Source organism: Schistocerca piceifrons, chromosome 2, assembly GCF_021461385.2.
Source record: "Schistocerca piceifrons isolate TAMUIC-IGC-003096 chromosome 2, iqSchPice1.1, whole genome shotgun sequence".
Taxonomy (NCBI): Eukaryota; Metazoa; Arthropoda; class Insecta; order Orthoptera; family Acrididae; genus Schistocerca; species Schistocerca piceifrons.
The window spans coordinates 874,043,525-874,071,247 of NC_060139.1; the positions used below are offsets into that span (position 1 = coordinate 874,043,525).

A 27,723-nucleotide genomic window follows, 5' to 3' on the forward strand; every position below is an offset into this window, starting at 1 on the left:
AAAATACTTGCAGTGCACCTAGCAGCTAAAATTCTGACTGGGTCTTTCTTTCGGTGTACACTTCCAGTATAAAAAATTACATGGCAAGTTTTGACATGTCGGACTGGACCATTTTCTTGTACGTTAATTTGAAAAAACATTCACAATCAGATTCTATTTACATGCCTAGCATTGAATATTGTTTAAACTATCACCTACGATTGTTTCAAAGACTCAACACATTTGTTCATATATCTAGCATTGCCACTCACTAAAGCTTTCCCATTACCATACTCTATACCGTATTTCACAAACACATCATGTTAAGTTTGCTGTCTCAAGAAATTATATAATTGCTACAAAAAGTTTCTGCTCGTTCCAGAGTTCCATGCTTCTCAATGACACAGCAAAAAAACAATGGCCTCTCCTCTAAATGGTCTTTATGGCTAATACAACAACACCTTTTCATGTTAACTGCTCCATTACAACATTTTTTTCATTGCCATCGTATTGACGGCACAGAAGCCTTCCTCACTGTTTTTACACAAGAGATGTTGCCGGCTCCTAAACACGCACAATTATTCCATAAGTTATCTGATTTTCTGAAATAATTTGCTACTGTACTAGATCACAATACATTACTTAATATGTAATAAAGTTTTAACTTATAATAATGTGAAGATCAAAGTAAATTTTTGCATCTTTGCTGCTGACAAAGTGCTGCTCACCTTCAATGAATTAATCCACAGCTAAAAATGTTCATTTTCCATTTTTTGGAGTAGAACACTGGTCTTCAAAAATTTTTCCACAGTTGTTTGGACCAGATACCCAGTTAACTTTTTCCCCTCTCACAGCTTCAAAGCTGCTGCTAACTGAAGACTGCCACTTATAACACTTATATGTCAAACTGGACTGCTGCTTTTTGTTGCCCTTATGCTTTTCACTCTGCATGCGTGTCAAAATAGTGTCTGCATGCAGCCATGGAATTCTGCTGCTGCAGTATTTAGAAAAACTGCTACTTTATGGAGAGCATAAAACCTTCAACTTGCAATTTCTGTGCCATGTTGTCAGAATTCACTGCAGGCTTCAGCATTTTCTCAATCTTGAATTACTTTAGCACGTGTTTGTTGCGGAGTCATCAGAAGATCCAATGTCAAGAGTGCTATGGAGTCCTTTAGGGAAATACCTGTAGCGCCCAGGGATGGAAAGAAGACCAATGTGGTGTGTCTGTTGGTTGGCCTCATGATGTGGAGGAGGCCTTGCCTGTGGTTATCAAGGGTACAGAGTGCGTCGGTCTGCAATTTGTTGCTTACATCAGCACCAATGACAGCTGTTTTTTGGATAACAGGATGGAAGCAGAATTCACCATTTGCAGCACGGTGCCCAGAGTCAATCGGGTCCTTTGGTTTTGAGCCGAGTGGAGTGTCTCAACCAAAAACTCCACAGATTCTGTGATGGTTATGGCTGCAGAATTCGCAACCTGGGTTACGGGGAAGAGAATCGTGTAACTCACCTCGATAGGTCAGGTGTGCACTACATAAAAGAAGCAGCAACTCCACTAGCAGAGTAACTGCGAAGTGCACTTGGAGGTTTTTCAGGCTAGGCAGTAGTTTGAGGTCTTCTGATAAACTCTTTCCAGTCAATGCACAGAGAGCGAAACCAGAATTGGTAGATATGATGTACATATACAGCAGAACAAATGATTACAATTTCAGAAAAAGTGGATGGTTTATTAAAAAAAAAAAAGCAGTTATTTGGCTTGGCACTGACTGATAATGAATTGGTGGGAATCCTCTTCAGGGATGTCACACCAAATTCTGTCCAATTTGTATGTTAGGTTGTCAAAATTCCAAGTTGGTTGGAGGGCCATGCCTATAATGCCTGCAAATGTTCTCTGCTGCAGAGAAATCCGGTGACCTTGCTTGCCAAAGTAGGGTTTGGCAAGGATAAAGGCAAGAAGTAGAAACTCTTGCTATATATGGGCTGTGCTGAAATGTCAATGTGGATGACAAACAAAGGTGCCCTGCTAGGAAATTGAATGAAATGGTACCTCAGACCATCGCTCTTGGCTGTCGGACCATATGGCGGGCGACAGTCAGGTTGGCATCCCACTATTGTCCAGTGTATCTGCAGGCACATCTTTGGTCTGAAATCTCATTGACTAGAGTAGAATTGCCTTCAGTGATGAGTCCCACTTCAAACTGAGTCCTGATGGCCAGTGAAGATGTGCCTGGAGATGCCCACACAGTGGTGGGATACCAACATGACCGTCAACCACCGTATGGCCCGGCGACCAGAAGTGATGGTCCGGGGTACCACTTCGGTTGTTATCCATGGCACCCTTATAGCACAGCAGTATGTTGACGATATTCTGTGGCTCATTCTGTTGACCCTTGTGGCAAGCCAACCTGGGCTTACATTTCAGTAAGATAATGCCCACCCACACACAGCAAGATTTTCTACTGCTTGTCTTCATGCTTACCAAATCCTACCTTGGCCAGCAATGTCATCAGATCTCTCCCCAACTGAGAATGTTTGTATTGTAATGTTGCACAAAAACGATTTTAGAATTCCTGCCAATCAACTTTTAGTTCGGTTCCACATAAAGGCAAATACAGACACATTGAAGGATGCTGTAATAACAGCAAGAACATGAAATCTTGGGTTACAAAGTGCACAGTTTAACAGTGAACTGTTCATTAGTCACGAACACATTAGAGCAGACGAGAGCCCAGTGCGCCAGCTTATATATACAGCTATTTGCACACAGCCCAATTCCTGCTGCAGTGTCTGTGGTGAGTGAGACAGCCTCTTTAGGCCAGCCATGCAGGAGCATGCTAGTTAATTATGTGCACTCACAGTATAGGATTGTAACACTCCTTCCCCCTTGTGGGGGAAAACTGTTTACCGTGAAGATGTCCATGTCTTTGTTGGAAGGGATAACTACTGGAGCAGGTGTCGTGCCATCACAGGAGAATATAGTCTGAAATGGTGCAGGATGGACAGGCACTGTGCCCACTCCCCCACGAGAGACCATAAGGGAGCACCAATGATGGTGGTGCAGCATCCATGTCTACATACGGGCAGGCACTCAGCAATGGAAGTGGCAGAGAAAACAAAGGTGGTGGGGCAGCAGCCGCAGAGATGGAGGCCGTCTGCTGCTAACTACTCTGCCTGGCAGCGGTGGCACCCAGAGTGAAGGCAGTGCAGGAGCCGAAGTGGGCAAGGACTGCATTGTGTGGGTCGATGCACAGTGGAGGCTGTCACAGCGGCAGTGGGGTCTCCAGTGTGTGGTCAGTCACGCTTGGGCAGAGCTGGTCATAGTGTCGGGGCACCAAACCTTTGGAGGTGTGCATATGCAGAGGCTGTAGCCTCTGCAATGATGGATTATCGCCAGGACCCACTTAGAGAGCTGGCCAAACCCATGGGCCCAGACGGCAGAGCCTGGACAGAACCACTGTGAGGTGGGTGCCAGGAGATGGCTGGGAGCCGGCTGGAGCAGATGAAACAGTGCATGGGGCTGGCAGCCTTGAAGCAGCTCCACTGGGCTACAGTTGCCAACTGGAGCGAACCTATAGGAGATCAAGAACCTATCGAGGGCTTTTTCGAGAGAAGACTGCGTGACGTATTTTTTCATACGCATTTTGAAGGTATGGACCAGCAGCTCTGTCTCACCATCTGACTGAGGTGAAGTGGATGGACCATAACATGTCTAAAGCAACTCTTTGTACTATAATCTTCAAAATTCTGAGACAGAAATTGTGGGCCGTTGTCCATCACAATCCTTCCAAGGAAAAAATCTTTGCGAGGGCTGTGACTGCAGCTGCACTGGATGTGACAGGCAACAAACCACATAATGAACTTTTGCGAAGGCTTCAGTTACTACAAGCCAAAAGACGTTAAGGAAGGAACCTGCAAAATCAGCATGAATACACTTCTAGAGGCACTGTGGGTGCAGGCCAGGAGGAAAGAGAGATCCATGGTGCTGCCTGATGAGTGGCACACTGTGGGTCGACAAAAAATGTGCATGATTTCATTGTTAATACCTGGCCCCAAAACACGTGTCAGTGGGCTAACAATTTCGTAAGATAAACACCCCAAAGATACAGGTAGAGAAGGCACATGATGTCCTGCAGCAACAAAGGTGGGTTCGCAACCCTGGGAGCCGACTCTTCTGTAGCCAACAGTAACATACTACCAAGAATGGAGAGGCAGTGGCGAAGAGCAGAATTATTACACAAGGGATCCTACTCCGGGCCTGGTGGTTTATCCGGCCAGCCAGGGTGGACAAAGTGAACAACCTGATGCAAGACATGATCAGCTGCAACAGCAGCTGAAATTCAAGAGGAGGTAATAGGAAAACCATCCACAGTGTATTGGGCTTCGATGTCTAAATGTAAACACAACAGTTCATCCTGATCAAATGCATGATCGGGGCATCCGCATTAGCATTCTGTGCTGTGGGGCACAAGTGAAGCTCATAGTTACAGTGCAACAAAAGCAGAGCCCACCAATGCAGGCAATCCTTTGTCTGGAGGAGACAGCGAATGATGGAGAAGAACACCAGAAGAGTTTTATGACCAGTTATCAAATGAAATATAGAACCATAGAGGAAAACATGATTTTTTTTTAATGCGTACACAATAGTGAGGGCTTCTTTTTCTATCTGAAAGTAGTGCTGTTGCACTTGATTCGGGGTTTTGGAAGTGTATGGACAGGGCGTCTGGAACCAGCTGCATATTTGTGTACGAGAAGGGCCTCAAGGTCATACTGGGAGGCATCAATGGCCAAAACAAGATGTTTCCATAGTTGGAAGGTACTAAGCAAGGCATAGAAGGTACTAAGCAAGGCACACATTGTAATTTTGACTTCAACAGGGTAAAAGTCTGCTCGCAGGTGGGTGGCCAGAGAAAAGTAACACCCTTACATAAGAGAGCATGAAGGGACTGAGCCATTTTGGCTGCATCAGAAAGAAATGTGCAGTAGTAGGTAGTCTTTCTGAGAGAGACCTGCATCTCTGACATGTAGGATGCAGCAAAGCTGCAATGGCATCAACATGCTGGCGTGAAGGCTTGATGCCAGTACATGAGACTTTCAAACCAAAACAGAAGAAAGATGGTTGAAGAAACTGTGATTTGTCCAAGTCACCTGCAGCACCATGAACAAGGCATAAAGTGTTCGTCTATAGAGCAACCATAGACCACAATATCATCCAGGTAGTTAATGCACCACCACACACAGGTTGTGAAATCCTACAAAAATCATTAGAAAATAGCAGGGGCACTAGCTATGCTGAATGGCAGGCACTGGTGTCAGTATAACCTGAAGGGGGTATTCACTACAAGGATACGTTTGAAATCATCATCCAAAAGCAGTTGTAAGTAGACTTTAGATAAGTCTATTTTGGAGAAATATTGGCCCCCAGAAAGCTGAGCAAAGAGTTCTTCCTGCTGGGGTAAGAAATAGGTGTCAGTAATAGACCGTGAATTCATAGATTTCTAAAAATTGCCACAGAACTGAAGGTTGTCGTTATGTTTTGTGAGAATTACTAATGGATTAGACCACTAACTACAGAAGACAGGCGTGACAATACTGAAGGCTGTAACTAGAGCGAGTTCTGCTTCGACTTTCTCTCATAAAGCAAAGAGGATGTGGCAGGCATGAAAAAAGAAATGGGGACTTGCTGTCAGGTTCATTGTGATGTGTGCCTTAAAATTGGTAGCACACCCTACACTGTCTGAAAACAGTGAGGGAAATTCCAAGCACACAGCATCCAGTTGTTGGTATGGAACTTTGTCCAATACCAGATGTACTTCGTCAGAATCAGAGAATACTAAAACTTTGAGGTGTCTAACCCAAACAAGTTTTCAGTGTTGGCATCATCTACCGCTAGAAAGGTCAAAGGCCAAACAACTACTTCATACACTACAGCAGTGGAAAACTGTCCGAGAATACTAAAACTTTGAGGTGTCTAACCTAAACAAGTTTTTAGTGTTGGCATCATCTACCGCTAGAAAGGTCAAAGGCCAAACAACTACTTCATACACTACAGCAGTGGAAAACTGTCCCAATATGGATATTTGTTGTTTGTTGCAACTTACCAACCAACGAGACAGGGGACAATGTCAGCAATCCGAGATCCACATAAGTTTGAGAATTTCACAAAGTCACTGCCGCACCTGTGTCCATTCGCATTTGCAACATCTTGTCCATAACATGTGTGTCAATATAAAGTTTGTCTGGGGCTACCATCACTTGAGAAACACTCTTCATATCTGTGTTAACATCTGATACATGAGACTGAGAGTTGCACACAGGCACAATAGGCCATTTTTTTCTGCAATTGTCTGCACGTCGTCCAATGCTTTGGGCATGTGGCCCACTCATGTTTTATGGTAAGGCCATTTGGGGGGATTCCGTGAGCCAAGCAACAACTCAGGAACAGTAGGTGGGACTGGCTTCTGGCTAAGGATAAGGAAACTTTTCTGTACTGATGCAGAGGAAAGGAGCAAGGATCCATTGTGGTGGAAAAAATGCGAAAAATAATGTAAACAACATAGAATTACGTTCAAAAAATTTCACAAAAATACATGCAAATAGATTTGAAAAATCCTGAGAAGGATGAAACGGATGCAAAAGTGGGAAAGAAGATAAATCTGACTGAGTTGATGATGTGAAAGGCGAAAACTTACTAAAACTGGCATGAAATCACAATGAGATCAAAGAAAAAAGGTGTAGGTGTGTGTGTGTGTGTGTGTGTGTGTGTGTGTGTGTGTGTGTGTGTATTTTACTGTGGGTTGCAAGTCTGAGGGTGGATAAGTATGAAGAAGGAGGGCAGATGTGACTGGATGAGGTGGAATTAGTGGGTGCGAACTGGGATGGAACGGAGAAATAGAGGGTGGGGGGGAGTTCGTTCATAGGATGAGATACAAGGCAGATCCACTGAGAGAATCTCTGCTCTCATAGTCCAACATCTTCAACCTATTACCTGGAATCTACCCTCCCACATAAAAGATACCAACCATTTCCTCCACCGACTCTCCACAGTACCTGCCCCTTTACCAAATGGTGCCCTGCTTGCCACTGTTGATGCCACCTCCCTTTATACTAACATCCCTAGTGCCCATGGCCTTACTGCTATTGAACCTACAGAATATACTCGTCCATCCCTACACAACCCCTGCTCCCAACTTGTTTCCTTACGGCTCATACGCCTGTAATAGACTGTGATGCAAGACGTGTCCCACACCTCCTCCCACCACCACCTACTCCAGCCCGGTCACAAATGTCACCTATCCCATAAAAGGCAGGGCTACCTGTGAAACCAGTCATGTGTTCTAGAAGCAAAGCTGCAACCATAGTGCTGCATTCTATGTGGGCATGAAAAGAAACAAACTGACCGTCTGCATGAATGGCCACTGACAAACTGTGGCCAAAAAACAAGTGGACCACCCTGTTGCCGAGCATGCTGCCAAGCATGACAGCCTTCATTTCAATGACTGCTTCACAGCCTGTGACATATGGATCCTTCCCACCAACACCACCTTTTCTGAATTGCGCAGGTGGGAACTTTCCCTGCAATATACCCCACATTCCCATAACTCTCCTGGCCTCAACCTTCATTAGTCATTGTCCTCTCCCATCCAGCCCCTTCCCTGTTCCCATTCCAGCATTATGCAGTACTCATTCTGCCATCACACCCAGTTTTTTTACTTTTATCCTTTTCCACTACCGCCCCCCTCCCCACCTCTCCCCTGCCCTCCATCTAATCTCCTGACTGCACACAGCTGCCCTACTCTCTTTCCACCTCGTCCCTCGGACTCCACAGCAGCAGGCCTTTGTCTGCCACCCCTATCCTATCATCCCGCCCCGTTCCTACCCCAGCCTCCTCCTTAAAGTCGCCACTCTCATCATGCACAGTTGCTACTTTAGTAGCTTGAGATTGCAGTTGCGTGTGTGTGTGTGTGTGTGTGTGTGTGTGTGTGGCGCGCGCGCGCGCGCGCGCGCGCGCACACATGCTATTTTTGATGAAGGCCTTACTGGCCAATGGCTTTATTTGTGACAGTCTTTTTGTTGTGCCTATCTGCGACTCAGCATCTCTGCTATATGGTGAGTGTCAACTTCCCTTTTCATAATACTGTTACAGTCCATCCTGGATTTTTCACCGTTTAATTTTTGCCTTGAACAACTAGTTAGACAACACACTCGCAACGGAAATATTTTAGATTTTGTAGCTACATAGAAGCCTGACTTTATCAACACAGTCAGTATAGAACAGGGATTAGGAATCATAATGACATTATAACAATGATGGTTACCAAAGTTAATAAGCCCATCAAGACGTCTATGAAGTATTTTTGCTTAAAAAAGTTGATAAGCAGTTGTTAGCAACCCACTTAAGGCAATGAACAGACATTATTGAGTCCCAAAACGACAGACGTAGATGAATTATGGGCAAAGTTTAAACTCATTGTAAATCGTGCTCTGGAGACTAATGTGCCAAATAAGTGGAATAAGAATGGGGACAAGCCACTGTTGTTTAGCAATCAAATTCAGAAAATGCTGAGGAATCAGGGATTCTTGCTCTATTGGTTCAGAAAAAGAATGCAGAAATGTCGACAGACAAAAGTTAGTGGGAATTCGCAAAAGATCTGAGACGGGCAGGGGGGGGGGGGGGGGGGGGGGGGGGGGAGGGAACGCTGGTCATATGCAAAATCATTAAACAGGTCGAAGGCTTCAATCCAGTCACTTGTGGACCTGTTTGGGGTGGCAATATGAGACAGTAGAAGCAGTGCTGCAGTTTTAAATTTCCTGTTTAACAAATCATTCCTGTAGGAGGCTCCTATAAACTTACTGTCATTTGACTCTCGCACAGACTTCTGCATAGAGAAGCAACTGACAGGGTAGAAAACAAGTAAGACACCAGGTGAAGATGAAATTTCAAAACGGTTTTAGAAATAGTACTCTGCGCCATTGGCTTAGCTTGCTCACCCAACACAAAGTCCCAAGCGACTGGAAAAAGTGCACTTGACTCAGGTATATAAAAAAGATAAAGGAATGGACCCAAATAATTACAAAGGGATATCCTTAAAACTGATTTTCCACACAATTCTTGAATGCAGTCTGTGTTTGAGTGTAATAAATTTTCCTGGGGCAGAAAAGCCGCCATCAACAAATCACCACAGATTCAGAAAGCATTGTTTCTGCTAAACTTAGCTTGCCCTTTTCTCATATGATGACCTGCAAAACACTGATAAAGGGCAAAAAGCAGATTCCATATTCCTAGATTTCTGGGAATCATTTGACACAGTGACCCACTGCAGATAGTTGACAAAGGTCTGAGCACACAGATTAGGATCCCAGATAAACTATGTGATCAAAAGTATCTGGACACCTGGCTGAAAAAGACTTACAAGTTCGTCGCGCCCTCCATCGGTAATGCTGGAATTCAATATGGTGATGGCCCACCTTTAGCCTTGATGACGGCTTCTACTGTCGCAGGTATACGTTCAATCAGGTGCTGGAACGTTTCTTGGGGAATGGCAGCCCATTCTTCACAAAGTGTTGCACTGAGGAGAGGTATCAATATCGATTGTTGAGGCCTGGCATGAATTCAGCATTCCAAAACATCCCAAATGTGTTCTATAGGATTCAGGTCACGACTGTGTGCATGCCAGTCCGTTACAGAGATGTTATTGTCATGTAACCACTATGCCACAGGCCGTGTATTATGAACAGATGCTTGTTCATGTCGAAAGATGTAATCGTCATCCCCGAATTGCTCTTCACCAGCGGGAAACAAGAATGTGCTTAAAACATCAACGTATGCCTGCGCTGTGGTAGTGCCATGCAAAACAACAAGGGGTGCAAGACTCCACGAAAAACACGGCCACACCGTAACACTATTGCCTCCGAATTTTACTGTTGGCACTACACACACTGACAGATGAAATTCACCGGGCATTCGTCATACCCACACCCCGCCATCGGATCGCCACACAGTGTACCGTGACTCATCACTCCACACATTTTTCCACTGTTCAATCATCCAATGATTATGCTCCTTACAACAAGCGAGGCATCATTTGGCATTTACCGGCGTGATGTGTGGCTTATGAGCAGCCGCTCGACTATGAAATCCAAGTTTTCTCACCTCTGGCCTAACTTAAACAGTACTTGCAATAGATCCTAATGTAGTCTGGAATTCCTGTGTGATGGTCTGGATAGATGTCTGCCTACTACACATTACAGCCATCTTCAACTGTCGGCAGTCTCTGTCAGTCAACAAACGAGGTCGGCCCATACGCTTTTGTGCTGTACGTGTCCCTTCACATTTCCACTCCACTATCACATTGGTAACAGTGGACCTAGAGATGTTTAGGAGTGTGGAAATCTCGTGTACAGATGTATGACACAAATGACACCCAATTACCTAACCAGGATAAAAGTCTGTGAGTTCCGTGGAGCACCCGATTCTGCTCTCTCGTGATATCTAATAACTACTGAAATCGCTAATATGAAGTACCTGACAGTATGTGGCAGCACAATGCATTTAATATGAAAAATGTAAGTCTTGGGGGGTGTCTGGATACTTTTGATCACATAGTGTGTGTGAGCAGCTCGAGTACTACTTACATAACAGAACTGTCACTGACAGTGTGTCTTCATCTGAATGAGTAGTATCATCAGAAGAGCTCCAGGGGAATGTGATAGTATGGCTCTTATTCTCAATCTACATAAATGATCTGACAGTGTGAGCAGCGATTTATGATTCTTTGTTGATAACGTTATGGTATATGGGAAGGTGTCATTGTTGATTGACTGTAGGAGGATACAAGATTACTTAGAATTTCTAGTTGTTGTGATGAATGGTAGTTTGCTCTAAATGTAGAAAAATGTAAGTTAAGGCAGATTAGTAGGACAACAATCCTGTGACATTCGAATACAGCCGGACAGAGTCACACTGATTAAATAGTTAGGCGTAATGTTGCAAGCAATATGAAATGGAATGAGCATTTATGGTTGGTAGCAGGCAAAGGCGAATGGTTGACTTTGTTTTATTGGGAAAATTTTGGGAATGTTTAGTTCATCGATATAGGAGATTGAGTACAGAACAAATGTGGCTCATTCTTGAGTACTGCTCAAGTGGTTGGGGTCCCCACCACATTGGATTAAAGGGAGACATAAAGCAGTTCAGAGGGACGCTGTTGGATTTGTTACTGACGGTTTGATCAGAACACAGATATTATGGACATGCTTTGTGAACCCAAATGGGAATCTCTCGTGGGAAATGACACTCTTTTCACAAGGCGTTATTGAGGAAATTTAGAGAACTGGCACTTGAGGCTGTTTGAATGATTCTATCGTTTCTGATAAGTGAAATATGGGCTCATACTGAGGGTTATAGACAGTCATTTTCCCGCACTCTACTTACAACTGTAACAGGAAAGTAAATGACTAGTAGCAGTACATGGTGTCCTCTGCCATGCACTCTATGGTGGCTTGCAGAGTATGTATGAGGGCTGATCAACAAAGACTGAGGTTGACTTTTTCCTGTAGCTTCTGTGATAGTTTCCTTTCTGTACCATGAATATTTGAACAGAGCAGGTTTTGTGTGTAATGTCCACAGGTGGCAGCATTCTCAGTTTGGTAGGTTTGTAGTAATACTTTATTTTTGTAGATGTTCTTTGGATTTTGCACATCAAACAATCTAGGTGACGTGAGACGAGCAGTATGGTGTAATAAAATTCTGTGTTCATTTAAACCATACAGCCACCGAACTTACAAAAAGCTGCAGCAAGTGTATGTCACGAAATGATTTACCAGCATGCAGCACTGCCTGGCACTACTATTACAACAGCATACTGCACTTCAGTACTGGCTGAGCCGAGGAAGCACCTTGCAAGGAAACAAAGCAGAACTTTCTCAGACCGGGTGGTGGCTGCATTATAATAAAGCATGGCCTAACATCACAAATCAAGTAATGCAGTTTCTGGCTAATTCAACATTACCTGTGTACTACATCTGCTTTACAGTCCCAACCTTGCAGCCTGTAATCTTTTTAACTCCCATCACTAAAGGCAAAGCTTCAGGGCATTAAATTTGAAAACTCTGAAGCATTGCTCATGGAAAGTGAGGCAATGCTCAAGGACCTGACACAGAATGGTTGCAACATGTGTTTCAGGACTGGCAGAGAAATTATAAAAAGTGCATACAAGTAGTAGGGAAGTACTTTAAAAAATATCATGTAAACATTAAAGTGTAATAATAAACGTCTATGACAAAATCAGTCTCAGTCTTTGTTGATCAGCCATTGTATGTAGTGTACATGTAGATGTACAGCTTTTACAGAAACCAGACTGCAGTTATGAGTCAAAGGACACGGAAGGGAAACAGTAGTTGAGAAAGAAGTCAGTCTTTTCCTAGTGTTATCCAATCGGTACACTGAGCACGCAGTAACTGAAATCAACAAGAAATGTTGAAAAGAAATTAAAGTTCACAGACAAGAAATAAAAACTTTGAAATTCACTGATGATACTAAAATCCTTTCAGAAACAACAAGGGACTTGAAAGAACAGATGAATGGAAAGGATATGTCTTGAAAAGAAGTTATAAGATACGCACTAACAAAAGTAAAACAAGTGGAATGGAATGTCATCAAATTAAATCAAGTGATGCTGTGGGAGTTACATTATGAAATGAGAGACTGATAGTAGACGAGTTTTGCTATTTGGACAGCAAACAAACTGATGGTGGCCAAAGTAGTGAGGATACAAAATGCAATCTGGCTACAGCAAGGAAAGCATTTCTGAAAAATATGAATTTGTTAATATTTAATATAACATTAAGTTTTGGGAGTCTTTTCCGAAGGTGTTTATCCGGAGTGTAGCCCTGTATGGAAGCAAAGCATGGATGATAAGCATTTCAGATAAGAATAGACGCTTTAGAAATGTGGTGCTAGTGAAGAATGCTGTAGATTAGATAGGTACATCATGTAACTAATGAAATGATACTGAATCAAATTGGGGAGATGGCACAATATAACTAAAAGAAGGGATTGGACGATAGGCCACATTTTGAGGCATCAAGGAATTTTCAGTATGGTTTTGGTGTGTGTGTGTGTGTGTGAGAGAGAGAGAGAGAGAGAGAGAGAGAGAGAGAGAGAGAGAGAGAGACATGGGAACAAGAGAATACAATCAGCAGGTTCAAACAGATGTAAGATGCAGTAATTATTCAGAGATGAAGAGGCTCACACATGATATATTTGTGTGAAGAGTTGCACCAAACCAGTCTTTGGACTAAAGACCACAAAAATCTTTGAGAGTTAACTACGAACATAAACTGGAATCATTATACAAGTATTTGCTTATAAACCCATCCATTCCATTGAATACTGTAAAAACGCATAATTTTTTAATGCATGTGAGTGGGTGAATTTGAATGTAGTTAAGCTCAAATCAATGTGCATAAAACACAGGTAGTAAAAATTAATGCAAAATGTTAATGGTCTGTATGCTGTCAGACTTTCCACTGACAAAGGGCATTATGAGTTAAACTAGTTTGTGCCACCTCACAGTGAGAGGCCACATTTATGATCCACGGAGCAAACTAACAACTAACCATCTTCTTCAAATAACTTGAGGGAATACTGTCTGGTAAGTCTGCCGAAAACCAACAATATTTCTGACAGGTAATGGGTGCAGTCCTAAAGCACTGACTGCACACCAACCAGTGCAATGCTGTGAAACGGTAGCAAGAAGGCGTTGACATGTGCATCAATGGAAAGACCGGGCTGTGCCACACTTCCAGGAAGAGACAGAGTTCAGTGTCCCCTGTCAAGCTGACTTAACCAGCCACCCATCACTGGCCGAGCCCAGTTTGGTTGCAGACTCTGAGAGCATCAATAGTAATAGGTAGACAATATTTAGACTGCATTCTGCGAGTAGGAATAGTGCGTAACAGTACTTGCATGTACAAGGCACAGGAAAAAAAGTTCAGTTATGTTTCTTTTATTTTTAGAAATAAAGAGTCCTATTAATACAGAAGTGTCATTTACAGGTCATTTTGGATTCCTGCCACCGGCCATTGCAGCTTCTCTCCTTCCTTATTTGTGTCAGTGCTGATTCCCACAGTAGCCGACCCAAATTATCATTTTAAGGCATCTTACAACTCATGCCTTGAAAATGATGATGACTACCCGTCAGAGTATCAGAGTTCTGGATGGACTTTCTGGCTGCATTCTCATGAGTTATCAAAGCATAGCAGACACTGGGAAAAGCGTAGCACATTTATTAGTGCCACTCGAACATATTTATGAACCCCCCCCCCAAGGTGCAAAATAGTGGGTCACTCATACGGTTGTGTGTGCAGGGACACTGTCGCAATGAATGAACCAGTCACCTGATCGCCAAAGTTCCGGGCGTTTCCTCTCCACACCCTCTCGTAGACAATTAGAACGTCCAAATAAAATTACTGGTTAATACTCTGGCCAGGAGGCACAAATTTCCAGTGCACGGTTCTACGAACATAAAAAAAGACAATGTCTTCTCATTCAACCTCACTTGCCTTGCTGTTTTCGGTCTGGGAGAGTTGGGAATGCTCCACTGGCTTCACAGTCACTTCGTTTCTGAATTATACATGTAAGGCCAACTCTTATCATCTACAATGAATTCGTTCAAAAAGTTTGGATGACTTTCAATCTTTTTTCAAGCCCTGCCACAAATTCATGCACAAGGTTTTTTGCTCCTGTTTGAGAAGATGCGGAACAAATTCAGTGGAAACATCTCTGATGTGCAAACCCTCATTAAAAATCCACTGGCATGAGCATCAACTCACACCCGTCTCTGTTGAAATTTGATTAATCATGAAACGATGATCCTCGTTGATTTTTTCAATGTTTTCCTCATTTAATGATGTCACAGGGCATCCAGACTGAGGTTGGTCTTCAACACACATCTCACCACGTCCAAAGCATCCAAACCAGTCAAAAACTAGTGTGCAACTTATAGCATCTTCCTGGATAGCCTCTTGAAGCATTTGGCAAGTCTCTGCTGCCGATTTTTTAGGCAGGAAACAAAGTTTCACACACTCTCTTTGTTTTTTTAAAGCTGCCATAACAACTCTGTAAGCAGAACATGCCAACTGTCAGAGACACCCATTCACCTACACACTGACACCAACTGCACAGTTCCTTCGTGAAGATATCTACTTACCCATCTAGCAGGGAGAACTCTGTACCTCATCTACAAATGGCAGCGCCTTCTCAGTCCAGTCCCCCCCCCCCCCCCCAACCTCATATTTCGAAATTACACTACACAGTTTACACAGATACATTCACAGCTACACTTCTGCGACAAAATATTATTGACAGCTGAATGAATAATTTAGATGCTCTGTGATTAAATTATACAGTCACGAAAATTGGCAATAGGCCAGCCTGCACAAGAGAGATTGTCTCCATCTAGCAGTAACCTGCAGCTAAATGCTTGGAAACAAAACTGTTGTGGCATCAGATTTAGGCACACCAAGGGGTATGCAAGCCACGCGACAAAGTAATTTTGCAGTTGGGCACTGCAACAGTGCTATGCAGCACCATGCAACACGGCGTTCTACCATTAGTGGTGGACTAGAATGCTACATGCTGTCACACAATGTAGCTTTTCTACAGCTGGCTATATGATGAGAGCTTGCTTCCTGTCATAATACACCTGACCAGAGCAAGTATATATGCTCCCAGTTCAGGCAGTAGTTGCATTCCTGCTGCACAACACATTCGACTGGCACAGTCTCCACACCAGTTACTAGTCAATTGTGCAGTTAAGCTACAACAGCTTCATCATGCAGTGTCACTAGCTAGGCAAACCCACTGATCTATAACTATCAGCTAACCCTGGTGGCTCTGGGCTTCAAACAGAATCTGCCGAATGAGTCCAGCCAATGGACGTCATTGTCTGACACTCCAGCCAGTCTCCACTGGACCTTCGTTCAACTCAAGATGCCTGAAGGTTCTTGTTAGTTGCCTTGGGCAGTGTGCAGTGCACACTAGCCCAACTACAAAGCCTTGCTGAGGTGCAGAGCTGACAAATGGCCTGTGTCAGCAAGGACGCCATTGACAGTAGCCACTGTTACACTGTGTACGTCACTCACTGTCCACCAGCTACTGTCAGCACCTGTGTCACAATCGTTGACCTGTATAAGAAACATTAAATAACAAAGAATGTTTTCATTTAGGTACGCATTCTTGACTCCACACTTGCCACAGCACCAGAGATTCCGTCCTACAACTCCTTGCATGCGCCACTTTGTAACCAGAAGTGGCCATCCTGTAACTCTGCTGCTCTGTACAGCTGTAACAGAATCTTACTGGCTGCCAGTAGTTAATGGATGAGGATGTGCACAACTGCTGAAAACAGGGCCTCTGTCTTCTTATGAGACATGGGCTATGCTACAATGCTACTGCATACAATATTGTTTAATCATTAAGGTAGGCAGCAAGGGGACAGAAATGAGCTGTTACTTTAACCTATGTTAAGCAATACAGTCAGTCCTGATAAAAAAAGCCAATACCCAATTTCTACATTAAACAGCTATCAATTGTCACTGACACCTTCAGATTCCCCCCCCCCCCCCCCCCCCCCATCCAGGAACAGGGAAAATGTTGATTCCTGTGACATATTGTTAAAGGCTGCTGATTTTACATTATCTCACTACAGATCACAGATTTTGCATTATTTTGTTAAAAACCTTTTAGTTTTGCATTGTTCGTTATGTAATCACTTAAATGAAATTTTCCTCTCACAAGTAATTGCTAATGTGGTGTTTCCAAATTAATTCATGCATCTCAGTGACAAGAGAGAAAAACAGAGATAACAGCTGCTCAGACATCAGAAAAAATTGTAAAACTATGTAATACAGCTTTAAGTTAGACGTAACAGTCACAGGGTGAAGTGCAACGAAACTGACAAACACGAAAACATTCTATTGCTTTTTTTACCTTTTCCTTCACTTGTTCAGAAGCTCCAGATAGGCCACGAATTTGAAGAGTTTCTGCAGCTCTAAGCAAAGCTGGCAAATTTTCTTGTTCTATGTTGACCTCGCCTTTATACATGAAAGACAGGAGTGATTCCAACTCAGAAAAATGAACATCTTGTAAAATAATTACAGGATGCTGGCACGGATTAGTCTGTAATGTAATGAAGAAATATGAGTGTCTTGCTAGAAATACTAAACTACTTTTATTTCATCAATATTAAGTTAAAGCTTACAGGCAACATTAAATAAAATCAACAAACAGTGTAGCAAAAAATTCAACAAATCAACATATACATGGAAAGATTTACTTGCTGTCAAGTGGTGCTACAATATTAACAATTTCTTTGAAAGTTATTACAAATATCTTAATTATTAATACCCTTAACATACAGTTGTTCCAACACCAAAAGGAAATGAAATTGTAAAGCTATGTAATACAGCTTTAAGCTGGACATAACAGTCACACGGTGAAGTCCTAAGACGCTAATTATTTTCCAATAAAGTAATGCCAACATTTAGCACAATCCACATTTCACCTCATGATTTTACACAACACTAGTTACACTAGCCTACCAATGAAGTAAAATCTTGTAATAAACTGGTCAAAAAAGTTATTCAGGAATGGGCAAGGAATGACTGAATGTGCCTTAAGGGGCCTTAGGAGAGTGCAGACTTACTTTTACCGCCATTACATGCAAATTTCCTGTGGTCTAATGGATATAGGGAAAGAGTTTCTGATAAAGGAAAATAACTGTCTATGCGAGTTATGAAAGTGGTGCTAAACTTTTTTAGCTGTTTTTATGCAGTACATACCCTAGTGCCATAAGGTCTAAGCTACTTTTGAGACAATGCCTAAAGAAGAAAACGAAGATGGTGATGAAGAAGAAATGGCTTAAGCAGCAAGAAACTGCAGAAACAATGCAGTAACACAGAAACCAATAACTTCGGTGTACTATTCTTCAAGAAGCTCGAGTGAGTAGCAAACAGTGAGAGAAATAACAGTTAGGTGGCTTCCTGAGTGATTAGCTTGAACATTTTTGCATCTAATGTAACTGCATAAAAACTGAGGGGGAGGCAGATGTATTAATTCACTATAACTCATTCATGTTCTTACTATTTGCAGTTGCAATCATGGCAAAAGTACTTCTTGCATCACAAGGAGTGTATACTGTAACCTCCTCTGCCACACACATGCCCCGATAATAACCCTTTCCACTCTCCACCATTTTTCCCACGAATAAAAAAACTGAGTGCAGGCGAGGGGAGGAGGAGAAAAGCTGTAGGGGATAGAGAGATGTTCAGTGAATAGTAAAAGCAGCTGTTGTATGGCTATTGCACAGAAAACTATGCCACCCTTGTCCACTAGAGTTTGATGAGCATTCCTGTGATGCGCTTGTGATTGCTAAATGGATTCATGACGAAATGCACCTTCTTCTTTGAACTTTCTCTATCTCCTCTATTTATCTGAACTACTAACGGGCCCACTCTAATCAGGAATAATCGAGGATCAGTGAAATGAAGGTTTTCTCATGCCATCTTTTTTGTACATGAATAAAATTTCTTTATGATCCACTCAATGAATTTCAGCCTGCAATACACTTTTCTTACAACTATTTCGATAACTCTGGATTTTAAGTTGTTACTCTTTGACCCAATAGCACAAACAATAGATACTTGAATCTATTTTGCACATGTTACATTTATGGAGGCGTGCAAAAATGTAATGACTTCAATTTTTTTATGTTAAAACTCAGTTTTTTTTTAACATAGAACAAATGTTGTTAAATTTCTACATCTTTACTCTTCATATCTACATATTCTTCTCAATGTAGTCACTTTGGTGATGAACACATTTCTTTCAACGAGAGTCCAGTCCGTTAATGCTGTCATTGTAGACTGTTTGACTGTGTTGGCAGAGCCACAACCTTACCTCTGCTTGCATTACTTCACCACTATCAAACTGAAGTCCTCACAGGTGTTCTTTAAGTTCTGGGAACATGAAAATCGGGTGGGGCCAAGTTGGAACTGTATGGAGGATGACCAATAACAGTGAATCCAAAAGTTGGATTCTGCAGACATTGTAATGCTTGTGTGTGGTCTGACATTGTCATGCTGAAGGGGAGAGTTCTCCATGTGTGGGCAAACACCGAATTCGAAACTCGATTACAACACACTGATTCTTATGCATCGATGTAGCTATGTTGCACACTGCCATGTTACATGCTATAATTCGAAAACCCCTAATGGTAGAGGGCTGCAAATATATAGACATGAAGAACGAAGATGTAGAATGTTACTAACATTTATTTAATTTAAAATTCCTTAAGTGTTTTCACATTAAAAATTTGGAAGCAATACTTTTCCGCATGCATATTTACGTTGAGGCTCAATTTCCAATCCCTTCACTAAGTTTGCAGGTCTTCTTGCATTTCACTACATTTTTAAAGCATTGAAACCATCTAATAACCAAAAGCATTATCTGAGAACAGTCAGTGATGTTATCCATCAGAAAGTCTACCCTATAACATTTCCTCACAATACTGTTTTTCATCTTATGACTTACTAATAAAACTGTGAAGTTCTGTCTACCAGAAGTTTTGAATCAAGTCACAAAACTGGTCCAATATTCTGTAAGCTCAAATTTTGTTCACTAGGCAAAAATACAAAATTGCATCAAATGCCTTCAAATACTTACAAAACTTAGCATCAGCTTGGGTGGTCTTATCTATTGCTCTCTGGACTTCAGGGAAGAACAGAGCTAGCCAAAATTGCTGCTTGAAGAATCCATGTTGATTCGTTTATAGGAGATTTTCATTCTCCAAAAAGATCAAAATAAGTGAATATAAAACTTATTTATTAATTGTGAAACAGACTGATGCCTGTAATATGGATCTACACCCACAGACCAGAGTGTGAGAGGTTTGTGATAATAGTAAAGTGAGCATCTTAGTACCCCTGTTCATGACAGAACATGTAGTTACCTTCTACTGCACCTGCACTGTTACAATTGCTTGTAGACGGTTGATAGTGAGACTTGAGGAGTGACAAGCATCCTCAACAATAACAGCTAACTCTGGTTTAGCCTTCCCCCTTTAAGCTCATTCTGTCTATAAAAGATACAACTCATAGGCACAGGTATGTGCATTTAGAGGTACCTTGGATGCATTTACCTTCCACCGTAAAATGAGTCATTTTACTGGTAGTATTTTATTCTGCTTTTTTACCTTTGTATAGAGGTGGAGTGATTGAAGGCACAGGAGAGGATGGGGGTAGGAGGTGGTTGGTGAAGAGATGGAGTGACTTACTTGTTCTACTGAGAAGACTAATAGCATCTTTGGTTGAATCACCTGCTGATTCACTGTGTAGGACAAGTTCAGTGTGGTCTCAAGGCTTTGAGCCCTTTCTTGAGTATTTATACTTTTTATTGCCTGTTTTTCCTCAAATGGAGACTATGATTACTTCATATTGGGAACACACTGTTTGTATGTTCTTTCATCTTCTTTAATGGATTAACTTGTGACTTTTGTGGCAATGTGTAAGAGACAATTTATTTAGCAATAAGTTCCTCAATGCATGTGCACTGGCAGATACCAATATTTGTGCTGACTTCAGCTGCTGAAGTCAGTGAAGAAGAATTCCTGATATGTCAAACTGGCCACTATGGAAACAATGATATGAATATGGGTGACATTGGACCCAGACACTACTTCTTTACTTCGGTGTACATCGATCTGTTGCATTATCTATTCCTCTATAAATGTTGTACAGTCTCAAGTCTAAATGGTACAATTTCCAAAGCAGTTCACATAGAATAATGACACACTACACATTTTTCTATTCATGAACTGAATGACTCATTTTTTTCATATGTTGAAAACTATACAGGTTTGTCCACAGTGCTGATACTTAAAACAGGATCTACAACCTCAATGAATATGAGTAACCATGCCATTACAGATCTGAACTATGACAGAAAACTGAAGGTCAATATGAAAGTGTCGGTATTCTCAATCTCATGATTAATAGCTTTATGAAACTTTTAAATCAATTCAATACTCAGTACAACCAAACATCCTTCCATGATTTAAGGGTGCTGTGCAGTACTACATTGAAGACACGTGATGAAATCACGCGTGTGACATTTGTCCCACATCACTTGCATTTAATTCAGCTGGCAGTTCCCTCACTTGCTATCGCAGGGGAGCAGTCATCAAGTGAGATCTCACAGGCACATGGCCCTGCAATGTGGCTAAGCAAACATGGCAGCTATGTACATGGCAACACAGCATGTGGTGTAGTGGTGAGTGCATCTGCAGTGTTTCAATATGAGCCAAGCACACATCTGTGTCATTAAGAGAGGTAGTATTGGTCATCTTCAGCCACTTCCACCAAGCTGTGCGGAATTTTCTTGATCACTGCCTTGCACTCTGCAGCTAAGTGAAGTTGACACAGATCGACAACATGCCTGCCTCTATTGCACAATTTTTTAAATTATGTGGTAGTTTCTAAGCAGAGTAACATGCAGATCTGCTTGGCTTGGCAGAAAGAAGACACTGCCACCAAAAACATCCAATTTTTTAAATGTTTGCCCTTTAGTGCTCCAGCAATACAATGTGGCCTTTATTTAGAACAGTGACAATATGAATAAAATCCTTTCGGGTTTAATCACTCTGAAGATAACCACCACAAAGATGGTTGAAACATTGGTTTTATAGTTATTTTGGTGTTTGATAATGATATGGTCTAACACCAAAAATATTTTATTCACACTGAAATTGGCTGTACAAGTTTATGTTCTTAAAACAGTGACAACTTCTCAAATGATACCTCCTCATTTCTGACAGAAATAATCCTTGCTTAAAAAGCCACCCATTAGAAAAACAATGGGAATCGTAAGAATATAACAAACCTTTCCATATTCCAAAAACACACCGGAGTATGCCTCTATAAAATCTTAGCAAAACCTGTGCTGTACTATGGCAGTGAACCCTGGACAATAAAGGCAAATTATGCGAAAAGACTAACATCCTGTGAAATCAAATTTTAGAGATGAACAGTTGGTTACAAACGAATAAAGATGTGTTGAAGGAACTTAAAATGGAACCTACCATACATTATATTCGAAAGTACCAAAACAACTGCAGAAAACATCTACTATGAAAGAGCTCAAGAAGGATTCCAAAATTCATTCTATATTACCACCCCAATGGTGTAAGATTGCTAGATTGATCAGTGTAAAGATGGCATGATAACTTCTCGATGAAAATGTAACTGGTCAAGAGGCCCAATACTTAGAAGAAGAAGAGGAAGAAGAAGAAGAAGATGATGATGGTGAATTAAGTATCGTTCACCCTAAGAGCTATGGGAATGCAAAATCACTCTACAGAGAGGTGAGCATTATTCGGACAAGCTTAACACAACTGAGGTACACCAGATACCCGAGAAGTTGTCTGATACTGAAAGTTATGCCTCAGCGGCCATCTGTCCCATCAGCATATAGAACACCTTCAGACTGAGGTTTTCTTTGCTGACATTTTAACAACATGCAGCAGACCAATGCAACATCAGATAGACAGCTAATTCCCTTGATGAGCTGTCAACAGGGTTCATACAGCGACCACCAGGAGTTTCTCCTTGTCAGTGTGAAGTTCTGTCACTATTCATTTCTGTGTATTAATTCTCACTTGGTTACTGAACAAAACTTGATGGTACTCAATTTATTTTAATTAGTTACACAACTTCTCTAAGAACTGAGTTAAATGATCTACACATGAAGTGTGTGATTGTTCCAGATAAGTCTCAAGGTACTGAATTACATTTCGTATTTGTTTTCACTGTATTAGAGCTCTATTTAGCATGTGTATTAAGTTTGTAAGTTCGGCAACAGACTGCGACAAGGTTTTTACCTGCCTCCCAATAAGTACAGTTAACTTACGACATTCAATGTTCCACCATCATGGCACATGGTGGTCCCTGGAGAAAGTCCTGAGATAACGTTTATAGAGGATTGTTAGCACTGCCCAGCCCATGTCTCAGGAAACTTTAAGTTCATCAGACCAAAACTGACCTAGTTAGCTGAATACTTTTAGTGTTATTAATGACACTGTATTCATTGTTATCATATAGCCATGAATTTAAAATTCAGCTTCGGTCTTCTTAAGTTTATTTACAAATGTTTCTTGTCTAGAAACTTAGCTGACTGCATCTAAGAATGCTCAAAATGATACATCAGTCACAGCTGCCGCTGGAGATGACACTACTTCATTGCATTTATTGCTACATGATAGTGCTGATTTTTAACCAGACAATTCATGTAACTTATCATAAGTTGATGGAAGCAAAGATTGGATATAATCACAGGAATCGTCATCAAATTTCTGCTGGTGACAGACAGGCAATTTTTAACACTTTCTGGGAAACAGTGTCATGGGATCAAAGGAAGATTTACGTAATCAGTCTTGTGAACATAATTCCAACCAAACATCCAGGGAAGATCACTGGTGAATTATCTGAGAAAACATCAAGTATGCCAAACAATATTTCTCAATACTCTTGGCATTAAAGAACAGACAGTGTGATACTGACTGGAGCCTGGGACGAGCCCTGATTTAGAATCGCCACGTTCCTGAATAAAACAAACAAAGAATAAAGATGAGAAAAGTTTTGTAAAACAATTCCTCGACTGCCTTCCAAAACTGCCAACACATTACTGGAGGAAGCCCTCCTCCAAGCTATATCTTGAGCCTATTCTACAAAGTAAACAATAGCTGTATGGATTCTACACCAAAAAATGTAGTGAGGAACGGGTTTCACCAATAAATCTTGCCACTTTAACTTGACTTTCAAAAAGGGTAACCTTAGCTTATTTTCTCCCAAAAAAGACTAGTGTGTCTTATGTTGTTATTGCAGTTACAGGCTCAGAAACTCAAGTTAAGACATGTGGAAGCCACACATACAACAGAAAGAGCATTCAAGGTTGCAGAAAGGCATCCAGCATATGCTCTGCACAGTCTACACCATGAACTTACAGGCCTTGAAAGTAGTGCCACTTTTACAAGCAAATGCAGTTTATTATAAAACAAAATTGGCTGTCCATAACTTTACAATGTATAATTTAGAAAGTCATTGTGCAGTGTGTTACTGGTTTGATGGAAAGCAAGGTGAATTGGTTGCTTTGTGTATCACAGACAACTGTCCAAAATGATTAAGGAAAATCCTGTCCCAGTCATTTTGCATTCTGATGGCTGCGTGTATCAGAGTAGAAACATGATACTATCAAACGGTCTTTTAAGATTAGCAATTGAACTGATTCAGGAGCATTTATTATGTAATAGTTTTCGGAGAAAAGTCGTACTCAGATGGAAAGTGGATCACTTTGCAGTTCCATCGAGTACAAGCTCAAAGGAAGTGAAGTTACAGTTCCTAGTCAATATGCTTCAATATCTAAAGAGGTGAGAAGAAAGCCACAACCTTACGAAATTGATTAGCTAGATAACTTCTTTTTCTCTAACTGCACAGAGAAAAGTTTGTGGCTGCACAACTCAATCAGGCCTGGTACAGCTACAAAGAATGAGACAACAGTTACGGACCTGAGGGCGATGCGTACCATTCAAACTGTATTTTTTACTAGAAGTGTACTTTCAATGAAATGTGGCAAGAAATACTAAGACGTCCGAGAAAAATTCTGGAAAACTTTGCTTCCTGAAACTATACAAAGAAAGCATGAAAATCAAGAAAGCCAAATGGAATCATTTATGACAACTTAAAGCTGTTGTTCCTAAGGATTGTTATTATGACAACATTATTTATGAATGATGATCATCTTGGACATTACTGTTTCAGGAGTGACGGTGACGTGTAGTTCTTTGTTCGGCCATTTTATCTTGAATAAGTCTACAGACATTATCAGATCTATGTGAACCATGTGCATATTTGAGGTTGTTTCTGTGACAAGTCTTTCTAAAATGATGCTGTTACTGATTTTTCAGCACCAAAAACAACGTAACAGCGGTAAGTCTTACAAGAGACTGATAAACAAATACTGTGTAAATAACATTCCTCTTCCACAAAAATCTACACAATTCTGTGTATCTGCCAGAATTAAGCTTTCTAAAGAGTACTATCTTTGTTTCACTTTTTGTTACAATCTAGAAAATCACTGTAGTGCAGCAACGCAAATTTTGTGTCCTTTTGAAACGTATCAGATATTTTATAGTTTTTTGTCTCTCCAGTGAAATTTGTGTTTTTGCTACTTACGTAATTTTGTTCCTTCACCGACGATATGTCAAGCAGTGTCTTTTTATGGCTACGAAGTCTTTCGCGACGTATTTCCTGAGTAAAAATTTCTCGGTGTACATGCCGCGTCAAATCAGGATAAATCTCCGAGCTTTCGACCACTACCTCCATGGTCGTCGTCAGGGCTAAAACTGACTGTCGTGAACTAGCGAGGTTCCCACTTTTATATCCAAAGGACGGCTTCTTATTGGCTGAAATACGTCAGCGATACGGCGCGTAGCGAAGTGGTGCCCTCTACTTCCATAGATGTAGTTGCTATCCCGCGTTGCTTGCAGCGCCATCCCTTAAATCAGGAGGTAAAGTGCGAGAAGTTTTTCTCAGCGATTTTTCTTTATCCAGTGCACTCTTCCAAGTGTTGCTAAGTGCGTAGCCGTTGTCTCTATTAAAGTTATTATCGCTAAGCCTAATTTCGACTGCTTCCCGGATCACAGAGTCCCAGTAATTCGGTGTGTGGGCTATTACTCTGGTTTCTTCAAATAAAATCTTATGCTTGTTAAGCAGGCTATGTTCAGCCACCGCTGATTTTTCCAAATACCTGTATTTCAGGTGACGCTGGTGCTCGATGCAGCGGTCGGCAACGGTTCTTACAGACTGGCCCACGTAATTCTTGCCGCATTCGCAAGGAATAGTATAAATTCCCGGCACTCTTAAGCCGAGACTATCTTTGACTGGTCTCAACATTTCCTTAATTTTCCTAGGTGGTCGGAAAACTGGTTTTATTCCTTGCCTCTTCAGGACTCTGGCTATCTTGCTCGTTGTAGCACCGCAAAAAGGAAGCCGCGCTAAGTGTTGGTCCTCTTCTTGTATGTGGCCGGCATCGTGTCTTACTTTCTTGGACAATACTGATTTAATTTCACCGGCAGAATAACCATTCCTCTTGAAAACAGTCGTCAAATGGTTGATCTCGGGACCGAGGTGGTCCTTGTCGGAAATAGTCCTGGCTCTGTGTACTAAAGTATTCAGCATAGCTCTCTTCTGAGACGGATGATGGAAGCTATGGCTATGCAGATATAAGTCTGTATGAGTTGGCTTCCTGTACACAGAATGGCCCAGTCGTCCATCCGGCTTTCGCTCTACCAACACCACATCAGAAGCGCTGCAGTAAACAGAATTTTACGAAAGACCAGCCATGCTATTGTGAAGGAGAGGATACGTCATACCAGGTATGAACTAGACATGAACGCTCGCCTGTTATTTAGTTGCCATTTATTTCTGGCCGAAGTCCTCTCACCATTGGACTGGGAATGGGTGGATATGACTTTGGCGGCACACCAACGAGCCAATTTAAGCAGGACTACGGCGAAACAGGCCGATAAATTTGAGCGGCTTAACCGTGATCAAGGAACTACTGGGTCCAACGGCATTCACCGCACTGTTATCAACTTCTCTGACAAGGAACTTGATGAAGCTACCATTTCGGCTCTCAGTAAAGGATTGAACTTTGCCCCAGCTCCACGTAAGTTACCGGTGGTTGAGATCATTAGTGGACTGGAACAAGCAGTTCGTCATCTTCCTCAAGAAGCAGCGGATGACGTAAGGCTTGCTACTAGCCGGATTTTAGCGACATCCAAGCCGCCTAAGTCAAACATCAGCAGAGAGGAGAGACAAGGACTGAAATTGTTGCAGAAGGATGATGATCTAGTTGTTTTACCTGCTGACAAGGGGAACGCCACGGTAATCCTCAATGCTACAGATTACCATAAGAAAGTTGGATTATTACTGGAGGACAGCACATACCGGGTTCTCAGACGGGATCCCACATCGGCGCTCAGCAGGAAGACAAGGGAGCTACTAAAAAACTCTGGCCTCTCCGACGAACTGGTGAAGAACTTACGGCCGAGAGCACCTAGGCCACCAAGACTGTACGGTTTGCCAAAGATTCATAAGGAGAACGTCCCGTTGAGACCGATTGTTAGCGCTATTGGCTCTCCTACGTACAAGCTTGCAAAGCACTTAACTAAACTGTTGGCGCCTATAGTTGGTCACTGCCCACATCATATTAAAAATTCAAAAATGTTTGTTGATATCATAAAACAGATGAAGATAGGCCCAAGTGATATCATGGTCAGCCTCGACGTGGTTTCTCTGTTCACCAAAGTACCTGTGGATGACACATTACAATTGTTGTCTGCTCATTTCTCCTCAGAAATTTTGAAGTTGTTCCGGCATACCTTGACGACCACTTATTTTTTATACAGTGGAAATTATTATGAAATGACGGATGGAACAGCCATGGGTTCGCCACTGTCACCAGCAATAGCGAAATTTTTTCATGGAGGACTTTGAAGAACGAGCCCTGAGCAGTGCACACCTCCGCCCATCATGCTTCTACAGATACGTCGACGATACTTTTTTAATCTGGCCACACGGCAGCGACACGCTGCAGCAGTTCGTCGAACATCTGAATGGTGTACATCC

General features: G+C 41.9%; 1 protein-coding gene across 2 annotated transcripts in view; it reads right to left on the minus strand.

Moving 5' to 3' along the window:
* LOC124775034 (protein tramtrack, beta isoform-like) overlaps window positions 1–27,723 on the minus strand; it is a 197,684-nt gene that overhangs the window by 154,980 nt on the left and 14,981 nt on the right. For both annotated transcript variants that reach the window (XM_047249805.1, XM_047249804.1), the window contains exon 3: window positions 16,973–17,161. In XM_047249805.1, coding sequence (XP_047105761.1) covers window positions 16,973–17,161 — 189 coding nt within the window. The remainder of the gene's footprint in view (window positions 1–16,972; window positions 17,162–27,723) is intronic.